Raw genomic sequence first — 16,723 nt, 5'->3', positions numbered from 1 at the left:
ATAAAAACATTTGTATCAATATTTTATCAAATAATGAGGCTTCCATAAAAGCATTCACTGCACCTTTTTAGAGGAAGATAAATGCTATGATCTCATCACACATACTTTTGTACAAGATAATGGAGACGTATTGCCTCCTATTGCAAAGTACGTGCTTTGTAACTATGGTGCTGACAGTGCAATTTATAGATGTCTAACCCAGTATGATCGTGCTCAATTGCACTAGGAAAGCCAACCAATTAGGTAACAACTGCTTTACTGCAGAGAATACAAGTGTCAATCTTATGTTCATTTGGTTTTCTAAATGTTGCACTAGGTAGTTCTGTTGTGCAACACTTAGAAAAATGTTAGTAAATATTGGTGAGATCTTAAAATGAAGATGTTTGTGACCATGTGTTTCTGTAGTCTACCAAGATGTGGTGTAACAGACGGATGTTGTGAGGACCTGGCCTCTGTCCTTCACTCCAGTCACAACACTCCAGTCCTGAAGAATTAGATCTGAGATTCAATGACGTGGGTGATTCAGGGGTCAAACTTCTGTCTGCAGCTCTGAGGGATCCAAACTGTAAATTACAAACACTGGTAAGAAGTCATTCAGTGACAGTTTGGTCTCCAACTGCTTTTATGAATCCTCCTGTGTTTTAGTGCGTCCAAACTGGTATCAAGGTGTGGCAGATTGGGTTAAGAAAAGATTGATAATATGATCAACTTGTTTGTTTAAGATGCACAATTTAGGCCTCTAAAAACACAAGAGGTGAATTAGTTAATTATTCGATGATTGTGAATGGTGATTATGGAACAGTTTCTGCTTTTTAATTTTATCACCTCAATAGGATTATTGCAGGAGAATGATTGATACAAGAGACAATATAAAAAAATAACATTCTTTTCAGAAGACTTAGTGTCTGTATCTGCTTCATTTTCTAATTTTGGTAGCACCTCTAACTCCTTGTCTTCCTATATGTATTTACTTTGTAATCTGTGGTCCTTTTAACTGTTTTTATGTCTACTGTATTGCTTTGAGATGCCACTTTTAAAGGTGATATGTAAAATAATGTTTTTTATTATTGTTATAGAGAAACATGATCAGATTTTCCCCGGTTCAGAAAAAAAGATCTAAAGTATACTAGTTTGTCACTCTTCTCATCCCCTCTTTGCTAAATGGCTTTTGAAAAGAGTCACATGAAGAGAGAGGTGAAACAGCCCTACACAGCCCTGTCGCAGTACACGGATATAATTATATCTTATTAATTTCTTTAGATACGCGATTCTTTTAATACAGTCTTTGCTGTGCTCTAGAGGATCCTTGTGACATTTCGAGCTCTGGTTGAATGATAAGTGTCGCAAATAATTTTCGCAGTTAGAAATTATGAAACGCTCTGTTAAAAGCAAGGGACTTTTTATGTCCGTTGCAGTAAAAGAAAATGCCTGACAAAGTAGGGCTTGGACAGATTCCAAGTGCATATTTGCAATTTACGTTGCAAAAGACAATGTACAGCGTGTACTATTCTTGTGTTGCGGTACATAAATATAATTATATCGTTATTAATTTCTTTAGATACGCGATTCCATATTATATTCCCTTTTAATCAAATTCTAAAAGTATGCTTGTTGACTCCGGTATCACGTTAGTTAAAGACTTTGATGCTTAAAATGTTTAGGGAGAAATGGAATACTGGTGTGTATGTTTTCTTTAAAGTACCGAGACCAGCTATATACTGTATGTCTAAGTTCCAAAATTAATATCGTTTATGGCCTTCACACGCGTTACAGTATGCTCCTATTCTTTTTATGCTCAGGTACTAAGATTTCCCTTCAGTGGTAAAATTCCATATAAATATTCAATACTTAAACGGGCACAGTTAAGACATTAAATATGCATATACATACTGTATACAGTACAGTTTGCATACGGTAATATGTTTATGTTCCTAAATCAATCTCTTTTATGAGCATGTGAAAGGCATGGTGAATCGATTCTCAAAAATTACTGTACTTTGCATGATTGGAAACAAATGCGTGATTGCGAGATGCTGTGGTGATACTTTTACAAAGACGGTCAATGAAAAAAAGAATGTGGACCAGGGCAATACTTTGAGTTTACAGCTTGTCCAAGGTCATTCATTATTAATACTATAAGTAATATCTTCGTTAAAGACTTTGATGGCGACAGCTCAAACATGAGAGGTTGAGCTTTATTAGCTCCACCTTGTGGAAATTCCGGATACTATTATTTTAATTGCGGTATTATAGGAGAATATACGGTAACTCGCGGTAGACCACGTAAAGCGCACCGCAAAATAATGCGGTATCGCCCGCGCATTTTGAATGGCTGCATCTGTATGTAGAACATAATTTCAAAAGAGCCAAAAGAGCACTCAGACATCCTTCCTATTAGTTAAGCTTTAAAATATTGTCCTGAAGTGTCTTTAAGAATCTAGGGCAACACCTGACAAGTGTCAACGTTTCCACCTTCAAAACAAAGGGATGTTTGCTGAGATGTAGGGGGTCCAGATTCAGTGATCAAAGCAATTGTACAGTATACCTTAGTTTACCTAAGATAAAGATGATTCTTGTAAATCAAGAGTCCAGAAACACAGCATAAAAACAAGCAGATACAAACAAGAAAAAAGAAAAACAAGATGAGACAGTATGAGACAGGAGAGGAAGATGGGTGGCAAGAGCTCCTTGTCCTTATCACCCAGAAAGACCAGATTGGAGTCTGGTTATTTGAACCTTGTTAAGAGAGCTTGCTATTCTGTTTTTGTTACGAAGACGTTGAACATTGATTTCCTGTGTGAAGAATCCCTTTGTTAAAAACAGGCTCTCCTGCTTATTGGGTAGATTTTTAGAATAGGGAGATAGGGAGATTCGTTTTGTAGCATCCAGGTGTGTAGAGAGACATTTAACTGCAGGTTGTATTCTGTTTAGTTTAGAAGGCAGCTTTTCTTTTTTGGGGGGCCTTTGTAGGTGTTATATAAGAGTTATATACTTTGTAGCAGTATTGCCTTTTGTGTAGTTAGGACATTAGGGGTACCTTATTTGAAAATTTGATAATATTGTAACGTGTTGTATGTTTATGTTGTGTTTTGTTTAGTGTGAGTACTGTCATTGTTAATAAACAAATGTTTAACCCAGTGTCCCTCTTTTTCACCATAGCTGTGCCAGAAAACAAACTCATGTGCCTTTAACAATACCAACCTTAGGGTATATTCTTGGCAAAGTTATTTACAAGTTGGGAGTTATGATTATTGATTTATCCGCTTGGTCAATTTCCGATATCCACTATTTTTGTAAGCCACTTATTTTATTCTTAAAGATCAGAGAAAAATAATCCAAAAGGTTTACTTGAAACAGAAACAGAGAGCTGTCTAGTTTGTCCAGTTCTCCAAACACAAAAGCACATTAAAAGGAACAGAGGCACAACAGAATAAAACAGATTGCTGACGCTTCAATCTTTTTATTTTTTACTTTGATTTTAAGATGACATGCTTATGCTTTTATGTAATGTTCTTTGTTTACATTTATTTTTGAATGTCTTTTTCTTTAAAGAAATTAAAATGTACCCAGTGTACTGTCATGTATGTAACATACTCGCTGCTTTTTATCTGTTCATGAGTTAAAAGCTCAAGGTGACAGTGTGATGGTGAGGAAGAGCATTAAGCACAGTTTGAGAGTGAAGGAGAAGCCTCCAGTTGTGGAAGAGATAGACAGAGTAGAACTTGAGACAGAGATAGTGGTGTTAGTGGAGTAGAATCTGGTGGTGGTAGTAGTAGTTGGGGAGGAGGGAGGAGTAGTTGATATTTCTGAGGTCCTGATGGAGTGCCTGCAGGTACCCACATTGCCTACAGCATCCACTGCAATAATTTCTACATCTGGGGAGCAACAGGTGGCACTGTAGGTGGCCACAGTGACATTGATGCCTTCTGTGTCCAGTGATCGTGTGATACTGAGTGAGCCATTGCCCAGGCGGGAGTAAACACTCTGGATTCCTGACCCTCTCCCATCACTCAGGTTGGCTGAGAGTTCCCAGTTTTTTAGGCTGCAGTCCTCTGTACAGTTTGCCGTCACCCAGGTTATGTTGCAAACTGGCGGGCGGAAGTCTGTCACCTGAATGGGCAAAGGTGAAAAAACAATTATCTTTGCAAGACCTAACACGATACAAATCTCACTCATTTTGAAAATGAGTTGTGTGATTGTGCATGTTGTCACAATATTACTGTATATCTACTGTCCTTCATTATGGACATTATTGAAAATGCCTAATCAATGATCCTGAATCATGCTGATATTCAGTAGTACAATTAAACACCAATTCTTTCAGACAGCAAAACTATCTGCAGATGGCACACTTGGTTTTTGGTGCAGCACAGCAATAGTCTTTCTGTTGAATTTTAAACTAAGACCAGACAAGCCTTATATATTTAATCTTTTAGGCTTACCTTACTGGCAACAGTGATACGCAGAACAATGTAGTTAAAATTGCCAGTGGATGAAGACGCCACCTCAACGGTGAGTGACACGTCTGTTCCAGATTCTGTGCCATTTGGTGCTACGAGTGTCACTGAGCCCTCAGCACTGCCCCCATTGGTCAGGTTTAGACTGGAAGACAACAATATAAAAAATTACTTATTGTCAGAGAGCAACTAAGACAGGTAGAAGTAAAACACCAGATCACTAAACCAGGAGATGTACTCTTTCTTGTTCCTACAGTGGAATGTATGTTCCTAAATTGCTAGAGCCTTATTAAGGGATTCAGAGAATTGGGAAGGTCAATTATAAAGTGAAGCATCCAGAAAGAAGAAAGGCTAATCAAACATGTTAGCATGGTATAAGAAATGATACCCAGGGTACTAAAAAGAGTGAAATACGGTGTGTATGACACAAAAACAGCAGAAAGTTTATCCACTAGTCAAAAATGAGGTAAAGGATTTCCCATTAATAAAAATGTTACCAGGGAACCTAGAGCACACACATACAGATGCAGCCATTCAAAATGAGCGGTAAAAACCCGCGGTACAGTAACCAACCCGCAGGGCACCGCAGTAAGTGATTGGCTGGCCAAAATGACCGACAGGGGAACTCGTGGTGCATTGGTTGGTAGTGAAAAGATTTAATAATTTAATGTCTTTACTGTGCACATTTCAATCTGCTTAGTTTTGAATATTTATATGGAATTTTACCACTAAAGGGAAATTTTAGTAGCTGAGCATAAAAAGAAGAGGAGCATAACGCATCTAAAGGTCATAAACGATATTAATTTTGGAACATAAACATACAGAATATGGCTGGTCTTGGTACTTTAAAGAAAAAAATACACACCAGTATTCCATTTCTCCCTAAACATTTTAAGCTTCGAAGTCTTTAACTAACGTGATACCGGAGTCAACAAGCATACTTTTAGAATTTGATTAAAAGGGAATATAATATGGAATCACGTATCTCAAGAAATTAATAACGATATAATTATATTCATGTTGCAAAAGAACTGCAACGGACATAAAAACTCCCTTGCTTTTAACAGAGCGTTCCATAATTTCTAACTACGAAAATGCCAGGTGAAAAGATTTGTAAACATATTTTGTTAAAGCAAGTCAGTTTTTTCCGCAACACATAAAAGACATTTTTCCAAGAAAGTTTAGCCTTTGTCACTAATGAAACCACTAAATAAAGACATAAATATAGAAATCTTAAGATTTTTTTTATTTAATGTTGGTAGCAGGATGAACTGTCAGAGTGTATATTTTGTTGCAGAGTTGCTGCAAGATGTTAACAGTGAAAAAGGTATTTAGAAATGAGTTATTTCAAGAAGAACATTTTCAGAATAATTGCAAATCTAGCAGGATAGAGAAAGCACAGAAAACTGGCAGTTAGATTGATCAGATTAGTATGAAAAGTCATTTAGCAAAGGGAATGAGAAGAGTGACAAACTAGTATACTTTAGATCTTTTTTTCTGAACCAGGGAAAATCTGATCATGTTTCCCTATAACAATAATAAAAAACTTTATTTGATATATCACCATTAAAGGTGGCATCTCAAAGCAATACAGTAGATGTAAAAACAGATAAAAGGACCACAGATTACAAAGTAAATGCATATAAGAAAGACAAGCAGTTAGAGGTGCTACCAAAATTAGAAAATGAAGCAGATACAGACACCAAGTCTTCTGAAAAGAAAGGTTCTGAGGTTAGATTTAAACTGGCCCTGGTGTGTGTGTGTTTGTGTCTGTCTGTCCTGTGATGGACTGGCGCTATGTCCAGGGTGTATTCTGCCTTGTGTCCGTCGCTTACTGGGATAGGCTCCAAATCCTCTGTACTGGATAAAGAGATTAGAAATGGATGGAAGTAAAGGCACTGAAGAAACCCAGAAACCCACAATGAAATGGCAGCATCTCACTGAGAATAAAACATTTTATAGTGCTGGCTTAAGGAAACAGCCTTTCCACCTCTCTTGCACATCAGTATCCATACCTAGTTATTTAAACAAATTGCCTCTAATTATAAACATCTTAATATGCTGGCTCTGTGGATCCACATCAGCAATGTTTGCCCATTCCTTCAATTCATGTGCATCCAACACACAGTTCAACGCTAGCAACTACACAAAATCTAAAATATGAGCTCTACTTGCCACTTACAATACCAACAGTACCAGCTAACTTTAGTAGTGACATTTTCATGGATCTTTTTAACAATAAAATTTACAACATCAGACTTCAGACACAATTAAACAGGCCTCAAAAAAGTCTGGTACAAACATTTTCAGCATGGAATATACCGTTACTTTAATGGTATAAACCTTAAATGGATTCATATTCTCAATAAGATTTGGTGCTCAGTAACATGACTTAGAAAATGACAGAAGACATACGTATCATGCTTATCCTTCTATTGTTCATAATCGTAAACTCCTTAAGGCAGTTACATTTTCTCTGTTCTGACCTGGAGTTACAGAGAAATTTAAATTCTAATAAAAGATTTGTAATGAGGAAAGTCATACCAATCACTCATACAGTACCAGGATTTGCAATTACAATACAAATACTTTCTTTCTGTATGTGTTTATTTTGCAGTTTGAGTCTATGGCATTCCTTTGGGGGTCTATACTCCAAGGCACGACTTTTTTATGTATAAACATCAGTATTTACTGCTATTAATTACTGTACGATTTATAGTTGAAATCTGAGCCTAGATATAAAGTTAGATATAAAGTTAAAATCTCGACAAAGCAATGTAGGAAATACAGAGAAAATAAATCCTTTCTGACATCTAAAATCAGTTTCGATCAAGTTCTCTAAAATGAACAAGAAAAAGAGGATTTTCGGAGGGCAATTACGCTGTGTTTATATAGAATAAATGATTTATGAGCAATCTAATTTCTTGTTCGTTTAAAACAGTGAAATGTCAGCTGCAAAAGATCGCACCAGAAACAGCACTCTCTCTGCCTGTCATAGACATTCAGGAAAGCCTGAATGAAGTCATGTCAAGTACAATAATTCGGAGATCAATAATAACAGTTGACTCGAAATCTGATAGGTAACCAGTGCAAGGACTTGAAAACAGGTGTAATGCATCCCTGATAGGATTCTTGCTGTCATATTCTGAACATATTGAAGATTGCTCAGTGTGGATTTAATTTCCCCAGTGAACAGGATGTGCATTTATTAATTCTAGAAAAAAAGCCTTTCTTGATTTCTCTAGTTCTTAGTTTCTCTAGTTCCCTTTAAAATAAACTATTATTCCACAATGCAGAGTATTACATGGCCAGTATTTACACATGCTATTTGTGATTTAAAGAAATTAACACAAGCAGCTTTTGGAGATTTAAGTGTTGGCTAAGTTATTGCAGGATAAAAGACTAGAGATGTTGGCAAGAAGAAGATAATTTGCGGAAAGCTGAGGAATACACTTATAACAAGAACACTTCCTAATGGGGTTAGGCATACTTTTGATGAAGATGATGAAGTTAACAGACTATATGTTTACATAGATACTGAAATAAGGGTTGTATTTTAGATTATGTGTAGTTGCTGGCATTGAACTGTGTGTTGGATGCACATGAATTGAAGGAATGGGCAAACATAGCTAATGCGGATCCACAGAGCCAGCATATTAAGATGTTTATAACTAGAGGCAATTTGTTTAAATAACTAGGTATGGATACTGATGTGCAAGAGAGGTGGAAAGGCTGTTTCCTTAAGCCAGCACTATAAAATGTTTTATTCTCAGTGAGATGCTGCCATTTCATAGTGGGTTTCTAACACTGTGTATGGTTCCATCCACACAGTGCCTTTACTTCCATTTCTAATCTCTTTATCCAGTACAGAGGATTTGGAGCCTATCCCAGTAAGCAACATACACAAGGCAGAATACACCCTGGACATAGCGCCAGTCCATCACAGGACAGACAGACACAAACACACACACACCAGGGCCAGTTTTCCCATAAACCAATTAACTTACCAGTATGTTTTGGAGTGCGAGAGGGAGTCATATCACACATATGGAGAAAAACCATGTAACCCAGAGAGAACATGTAAACCCCACACACACAGGATGGCAGGAATTGAACCTAGGACCCCAGTGCTGCAAGATAGCAATGCTAACCACTTTGCCACCATTATAAATGGATGGATATCTTAGTTATCTTTCTAGTTCACAGGTTTGCATGCATAATTTAATTTTGAAAGCCACTGAGACATCAGGTACTACTGTTGTATTTATGAAAAAGAAACAAAACAAAAAACATACTAACAACTGTGCCATCCTACTCCTTAGTTAATACATTTTATTATTCATAAACAGTTAACATTGTTAGCAAAATATTTTGAATTATATTTAACCCTATTTTTTCTTTAGTTTTGTATTTAACTTATTATATGATAGTCAGACTTAATGTATATTTGAACAATGGAAATATATTTTTACAAGATTTTACATTAAGCACTTAAAATTAATATGGTTAATAATAGTAAACTGTAACATGCTGTAACAAGATCGGTTAAACTGCGAAGAAAATGCTTTCAGAGAAAATGTTTCAGGTGTGAAGAACATAGATCTCCAATGCAATTTCAACCAAACCTGTTCCCACACACCCTGCCCCCACTACCATTAGAATATACACAAAGCACTCAAATCTTTCGAGCTAATGATCAGGTGACCCGAGAGAGAGCGAGAGAAACACCAAGGGGTGCGAAACTATTTACATGGAAAACGGGCGATCTCCCCAGACTGTCCGCCCGTTTCACTGTTACCTGGATACCTCTTTATTTCGAACTCACTAACACTGATTTTTAGTTTAGAAGGATTCAAGTAGGGTTTTAGATGAAAGGCAGCGACCTTAATCAAGCCCAAATCATAATTGAACCCATTCAGAGCCTACATTACATTTTAGCGTTTCATTCTGAGCAGAAGACCCTCACACCTGAAGAAGGGGGAGGTGTTTTTCGCTAGAAATCTAGCCTGCTTCTACTTTACAACCGGAGTGCTGGCTGTGACGAATTAAACCGGTTTTACAGGTTTCAATCACAGACCATGTGACATGGGAGTCAGGAAACTAACACACAGCGCCACTGGATTCGATAACGCTATAAAAACGCTATAAAATAATGTGACTTGGCACAGAACAAGTTTACAGCACAGTACAATAATAAATGCTGACCATGACTTTAGAAGCATAAATTGCCTTACACTCAATTTAAACACAAGCTGTCTTTAGCCCTCTAAGCTGATTCATACAGAAATGTAGAGATCCAGGCTCAGAACACACAGCTTCATTAGCGAATACATATGCAGGACAGCTAGAGAAGACGTTTTACAGAGGATGGATTTTTAGAAACATCCCATCGGTGACATCACTGAAGTCAACTCCTAGGTACTGTAACTGTCGTGTGGATAGTTTCACAAGAATCAGACAAAGGTTTAAGCATCGCTTGTTCTAGATAAAACTGCAAAAAAAAAAACAACAACCTATAATGTACTTCTTTGCGGCTCTGTTTGCCCAAATCATATATTCACAACGTGAAATCTAGAAAATAATATTACGTAACCAAAATCCGCAATATGGAAACAGAACCTGTGTAATTGTTGATAGATGATGTACTCGTAAAATTTTTTCAAGACGAACTACAACATTTAAAAAATGACTTGTATGTACTTGATATCTCTAATCAATCCACGGGTCCCAGCACAAAACGAAACTAAAACGCATACCGTTTCGCGCTTCTTATTAGTTGCTCAAAAGTAATTTGACCGTATGAAATGCATAATATAAACCTAGAAACATATACTTGAGCAGTACTTAAGCACTGTAGTATCGGTGTTAAGACATACCTCTCAAATACTGTAAATCAAGTTAAAAATATCTCAAGACCGATCTGGTCATAATGAAACCATGTTTCGTGTATGTTTTCTTTAAAGTACCGAGACCAGCCATATACTGTATGTTTATGTTCCAAAATTAATATCGTTTATGGCCTTCACACGCGTTGCAGTATGCTCCTATTCTTTTTCAGCTACTAAGATTTCCCTTCAGTGGTAAAATTAGATATGAATATTCAATACTTAAACGGGCACAGTTAAGACATTAAATATATATATACATACTGTATATAGTACAGTTTGCATACGGTAATATGTTTATGTTCCTAAATCAATCTCTTTTATGAGCATGTGAAAGGCATGGTGAATCACTGTACTTTGCATGATTGGAAACAAATGCGTGATTGCGAAATGCTGTGGTGTTACTTTTACAAAGACGGTCAATGAAAAGAATGTTGACCAGGGCAATACTTTGAGTTTACACTTACAGCTTGTCCAAGGTCATTCATTATTAATACTATTAGTAATATCTTCGTTAAAGACTTTGATGGCGACAGCTCAAACATGAGAGGTTGAGCTTTATAAGCTCCACCTTGCGGAAATTCTGGATACTATTATTTTGCTTGCTGTATTATAGGAGAATTTACGGTAACTCGCGGTATTTACCGGTAACTCGCGGTAGACTGCGTACAGCGTACCGCAAAATAATGCGGTATCGCCCGCGCATTTTGAATGGCTGCATCTGTATTGTCATTGAGTATGACATTATCAAAGAGCCATGACCAAAAGGTTTACTAAAAACTTTTAAAAAGAATGAGTAGTGTAGTGGATCGCATTAATTGTAAAAACAGATGGAAATGTATGGTATTGTACAGTTTTTGATTCAAAGGTTCATAACATTTCTAACATAACATAACATTTCTAAATTCTTAGCTTACCTCCTGCTAATAATAGATGAATTAATAGATGAATTAATAGATGCTACAGCACCATGTTATCCTTTCAGTAATAAAAGTAATAAAAGGGCTCTCGGAGGTGTGAGTTGCAGTCAGAACCAAATGTTAAACAGCTTTTGTACTGTTTGTCACAAAGATGAGTAATATAGAGAAAACGGGGGAAAAAACTGTTCAATGTAGAAAACAACTCGGGGCACAAAAAAAGGAAATGTGTTTCCTTTTGATCTCGAACAACATATTATAATCCTCAATAAAAACAGAGTGTTACGGATTCGGTAAGTGAAACCGAAACAAGTAATGAACCCACTTGCAGGAGCTGATAAAGCCTAGCCGTGATCCAAAGAAAACTAGTCGAAAAAACGAGCCGAGGCTCCAGGGGAAGCCAGAGATCCAAACAGGGAGTGAGCTACCGAAGCCAGACCGTAATAATAATAATAATAATAATAATAATAATAATAATAAACTTTATTTTATATAGTGCCTTTAAAGGTGGCTTCTCAAAGCGCTTTACAGGATGCCAATAACAATAAATAAGAAGAATACAACAATAAATAAGAAGATTTCACAAGATAGGACACAATTATAATTACAGCAATACAACAATAACAATAGAGGAGACCGTGGAAGGTGGTATTAAGAAGAGCAGAGGGGTGAAGAATGGAACCAGTTAAGTAAAGGCTTTTCTGAAGAAGAAGGTTTTGAGTCTGGATTTGAAGGAGTTTAGAGAAGGTGACTCTCTAATGTCCTTGGGCAAAGAGTTCCAGAGCTTGGGGGCATAGCAGGAGAAGGCCCTGTCGCCCATACAATGTAGATGGGCTTGGGGGACAGTAAGGAGGGCAAAATTTGAAGAGCGGAGGTTGTGAGGTGGGGAGTAGGGCGATAAAAGTTCAGACAGGTATTGAGGTGCCAAGCCATGCAGAGCCTTATAGGTGAGCATGAGGATTTTAAAGTCTACGCGGAATTTGACCGGAAGCCAATGCAAGCACTCCAGGATAAGAGTAATGTGAACACTTGCACTAGATAGACCTGGTCAGGATTCTGGCTGCTGAATTTTGGACATACTGCAGCTTGTTCAGAGTAGATTTAGATACCCCAGGGAGTAGAGCATTGCAGTAGTCAATTTGAGAGAATACAAATATGTTGATCAGGTTTTCAGCCACAGTTAATGATAGCATAGGGCGTAGTCTTGCGATATTTCTAAGGTGAAAAAAAGCTTTTTTTCTGTTTTTACTGTTTTGACAGTATGCTGTACATGTGGGTCGAATGTTAGGCCAGAATCGAATATAACCCCAAGGTTTTTCAATTTTGATTGAAGCTCAAATACAGAGCCATCTGCAGACAGGGTTACAGGACTGGCTTTACGAAGTTGATGGGGGGTACCAATAAGCATGACTTCAGTCTTGTCACAGTTAAGATGAAGGAAGTTTTGAGTCATCCAAATTTTTATGTCAGAGATGCAATTAGATAGAATACGGTAATCCGAAAAACCGTAGTCGAAAGAGCTATCCGAGAGTCCAGGGGAAGCCAGTAATCCAAAACACTGAGTGAGTACCGAAGCCAAGCCGTAATCCGAAAAAAACGAAGTCCGAAAACCAACTAAGTAACAAGAGGAAGAAGGCGTAGTGCAACTAAGAAGCTCGAAAGGAAAACCAATACTGAGTGGGGAGGTAGGGAAAGACTAGTGCTTAAATACAAGATGAGACAAATTGTCCACGTTGAAATCTGGGTATGGTTCGACGGTGCCAATCCGCCATGTTCTTCGGCTGAGCTGCTGTGTGAAGAAGGGCAGTTTTAGCCTTCCTCCAGAAGTCCTGCAGGTTAGTGATATATTCCTGAACAGATGGCACTTCCGTGTCAGGAGGGGAGTCTGGAAAGAGAGGAGGCTGATAACCTAAGGCACACTTGAAGGGAGACATGCCCGTAGATTAAGTATATAACAAATTGTGAGCATACTCTGCCCATGGAAGCAATGACACCCAGTTATCATGGGTGGATGAGATATATACCCGTAAGTAGGTTAGCAGTTCTTGATTCATGCGTTCAGTTTGACCATTGGCCTGAGGGTGGTAAAATGAAGTTAGCGAAACTGATGCTCCCAGAAAGCCTTCCAAAATCGGGAAACAAACTGGGGGCCCCTATCAGAAAAAAATATCTTTAGGGATGCCGTGAAGGCGGAAGATATGCAGTACGAACAAGTCTGCTAGTTCCCTAGCCGAAGGCAAGGATGGTAGGGGAATAAAATGGGCGGATTTAGAGACGCGATCTACTACTACCATAACAGTTGTGTATCCTTGGCTTGGTGGAAGGTCTGTAATAAAATCAACTGAGAGGTGGGTCCAAGGACGGTCGGGGATAGGTAAGGGTTAAAGAGGGCTTGCCGCCCTCATCCAAGAAGACTTAATTCGGGAACAGATAGAGCAGGCCTGGACATACTCCTTGACATCTTTCACCATGGTAGGCCACCAGAAGTCTCTGGAGATTAAATCCAAGGTATGTCTCTATCCAGGGTGTCCGGCGGAACGGGAGTCATGTCCCCATTGTAAGACTGAAGATCTGACAGGGGTTGAGACAAATAACTTGTCCTGAGGGCACAGAGGAGGTACTGTTTTCCAGCCAAGGCGTGTCTATCAATAACTTCTATGTCCCATCTTACAGTACCCAGGAATTTGCCAGATGGGATGATGGGTTCAGGAAGCAGTTCAGCCCCGGGGCGTCATGGATTCGTGAGTGAGCATCAGCTTTGATGTTTTTAGAGCCTGGAGTGTAGGTGATAGGAAAATTGAATTCTAGTTTACCTTGTGTAGGTCCTTTGCGAGTTAAAGAGATTATGGGAGCAACCACCGAGCTGAAATTTTGAATAAACCTCCTTTAAAAGTTAGCAAAGCCAAGGAACTGTTGTATGTTGTATGTCCCCGTTACCCGTGGTCACCATGGTAGGCACAGATAGTACCATCGAAAGTTGATATGGCAGACTGTCGAATGAGTCGTCACCGCCACGGAGGACGTGCGATCGGCCCGAGGTTATCCAGAGTCACCAAAGCGGCCGGTGACTCTTTAAGGTTCTTGGGTGTGGGCCAATCAGTAATCGCGGAGACTTTACTTGAGTCCATTTCCACCCCTTCTGGAGAGAAGATGTAACCTAAAAAATGAATCCTGGAAGCATTGAAAGTGCGCTTCTCCAGTTTGACATACAGTTTATTCTTAATGAGCCAGGAGAGTACTTCTCTGACATGGAGAACATGATCCTGGAAGGTATTAGAAAAAATTAGAATGTCATCAAGGTATACCAAGACAAATCTTTGCAGCTTTGCTCTGCTTTGCAGCAGATCACAAAAAATATAATTAATAAAGGTCTGAAATACTGCTGGGGCATTAACCAAACCAAAAGGCATGACTAAATATTCGTAATGTCCACGGGTTGTCATGAATACTGTCTTCCACTTGTCCCCTTCCCGAATACGGATTAATTTATAGGCCCCTCGTAGATCCAGTTTGGTGAAGATCTTAGCCCCATGCACGGACTCAAGTGCTGCAGGAATTAGAGGCAAAGGGTACCGGTTCTTAATAGTGATTTCATTAAGGCCGCGATAATACAGAGACGAAGCCCACCATCCTTTTTTCCCACAAAAAAAAAAACTGGCACATGCAGGCGAAGTGGATGGACGTATAATTCCAGCCTTCAGCGAATCTTGTATATATACTTTCAGGGCCTCGGATTCAGTATTGGAGAGCGGAAATATACAACCTTTAGGAGGGATAGTTCCTGGCAAAAGTCGATGGCACAATCATAAGGTCGATGGGGTGGGAGAGCCAAAGCCTCCTGCTCATTAAAGGCTTCCTACAGATCAGAATATTGGGGGGTATAGTAGGAACACCAGAAGGGGGTGTTTCTGTGAATGCAACTCTTACAGGAAGACGGCAGCAACTACTTATACATCAGGGTCCCCAAGTAAATATTTCTCTGCAGGACCAAGAAATGTTAGGGTCATGCTGTTGGAGCCAAGGACCAGGGGATGTGCAAGGTCTCAAGGAGATAAAACCAGATATCTTCCATGTGTGTGGCGCCAATTTGCAATCTTACTAGTTCAGTTTGCCATCTTATTAATCCTGGAGATACTGGGGAACCATCTAAAGATTGTACACGAAGAGGGGGAGTCACCTGGGTCAAGGGTAAGTTCCAACTTTGAGCTATGGAGGCAGTTCCCCGCTGCCCCAGAGTAAAAAAAAAGCAAGAAGTGGCATCCGTTTATTGCCCCAAAACAGCGTGGAAAATCCTGAAAAAAAACTGAGAGGATCGAATTCTCTCCCTCACCTCAGGATCTTGAGTAGTAGGAAGGCGCCTCAAAGATGAGTGTAACACCGGGCAGTCAGCTTTAAAGTGTCCTAATTTTCCACAGTACATGCAGCGACCCTCTCGTCGGTGTCTCTCTCTTTCTTCTGGGGTTAACCGGGTGCGGGCAGTTTCCATAGGTTTTTCCAAGTCCAGGGTTCTGGTAGGTGGTGGCCAAAAAATCTCTAATATTCATGTCCGAGATCTTTCTCTACTTGTCTGACTAATTCTAACACCTGGGAAATTACTTCTGCCCAACTGTGGCATAGATACCAGGTGATCCTTAATTTCTTCACATAATCCTTGCCGGAAAAGAAAAATCATAATCATCCCAGTGAGTCTCAGCCGCTGCTACTCGAAAGTCTATGGCATAATCCTGTGCAGACCTGTGGCCCTGGCGGATAGAAGAGAGGCGGAAGGCGGAGTTTTGTCCAGCCGAGGAACGACAAAAAAAAACCTTAAATCTCTCAAAAAAGAGATCGTAGTTCTGTACTTCAGGAGCCTCGCGATCTAATAGAGCAGTAGCCTATTGCAGAGCACGGCCATTTAACAAAGAAACTACAAAGGTTATCTTGTCCTGAGAAGAAAAAAAAAGTTTCAGGATGGAGCCTGAAAACCAGTGCACACTGAGCTGAGAAGCCCCGACACTTCGTAGGGTTGCCGTCAAACCTGTCAGGTGGGGTAAGAGGAAGAGGTCGAGGGGCGGGTGTAAAAGCCAGCTGGGGCTGTGCCGAAACAGCTGCTTCAGCATTACTTTCACCACTACCGGTAGGCAGCATTGCCGACAGGTGCGCTGAAATCTGTAGGATGGAAGCCTGTAACTGGAGTAATGCTTGCCCGTGATGATCTAAAACCGAACGATTATCCTCTTGCTCCGCTGGGTCCATGTTATAGGGCTCAGTATTCTGTTACGGATTCGGTAAGTGAAACCGAAACCAAGTAATGAACCCACTTGCAGGAGCTGATAAAGTCTAGCCATGATCCAAAGAAAAATGGTAGTCGAAGGAACGAGCCGAGAGTCCAGGGGAAGCCAGAGATCCAAACAGGAAGTGAGTTACCGTAGCCAGACCGTAATCCAAAACCGAAGACGAAAGAGCTATCCGAGAGTCTAGGGGA

The 16,723-nt window shown here is 39.3% G+C and overlaps 1 protein-coding gene and 1 pseudogene across 1 annotated transcript in view; one reads left to right on the top strand and one right to left on the bottom strand.

The window, feature by feature from the left end:
* LOC107076202 (NLR family CARD domain-containing protein 3-like) overlaps positions 1-16,723 on the top strand; it is a 36,907-nt pseudogene that overhangs the window by 15,699 nt on the left and 4,485 nt on the right.
* LOC138223343 (von Willebrand factor A domain-containing protein 7-like) overlaps positions 3,441-16,723 on the bottom strand; it is a 46,269-nt gene continuing 32,986 nt past the window's right edge. Inside the window, exons 16-17 of the mRNA XM_069179660.1 lie at positions 4,443-4,602; positions 3,441-4,110 (exon numbers count right to left, since the gene is read on the bottom strand). Coding sequence (XP_069035761.1) covers positions 3,628-4,110; positions 4,443-4,602 — 643 coding nt within the window. The 3' untranslated portion in view covers positions 3,441-3,627. The remainder of the gene's footprint in view (positions 4,111-4,442; positions 4,603-16,723) is intronic.

Source organism: Lepisosteus oculatus, chromosome 16 (assembly GCF_040954835.1).
Source record: "Lepisosteus oculatus isolate fLepOcu1 chromosome 16, fLepOcu1.hap2, whole genome shotgun sequence".
Classification (NCBI taxonomy): domain Eukaryota; kingdom Metazoa; phylum Chordata; class Actinopteri; order Semionotiformes; family Lepisosteidae; genus Lepisosteus; species Lepisosteus oculatus.
This window is presented reverse-complemented; position numbering and strand designations above follow the sequence as displayed.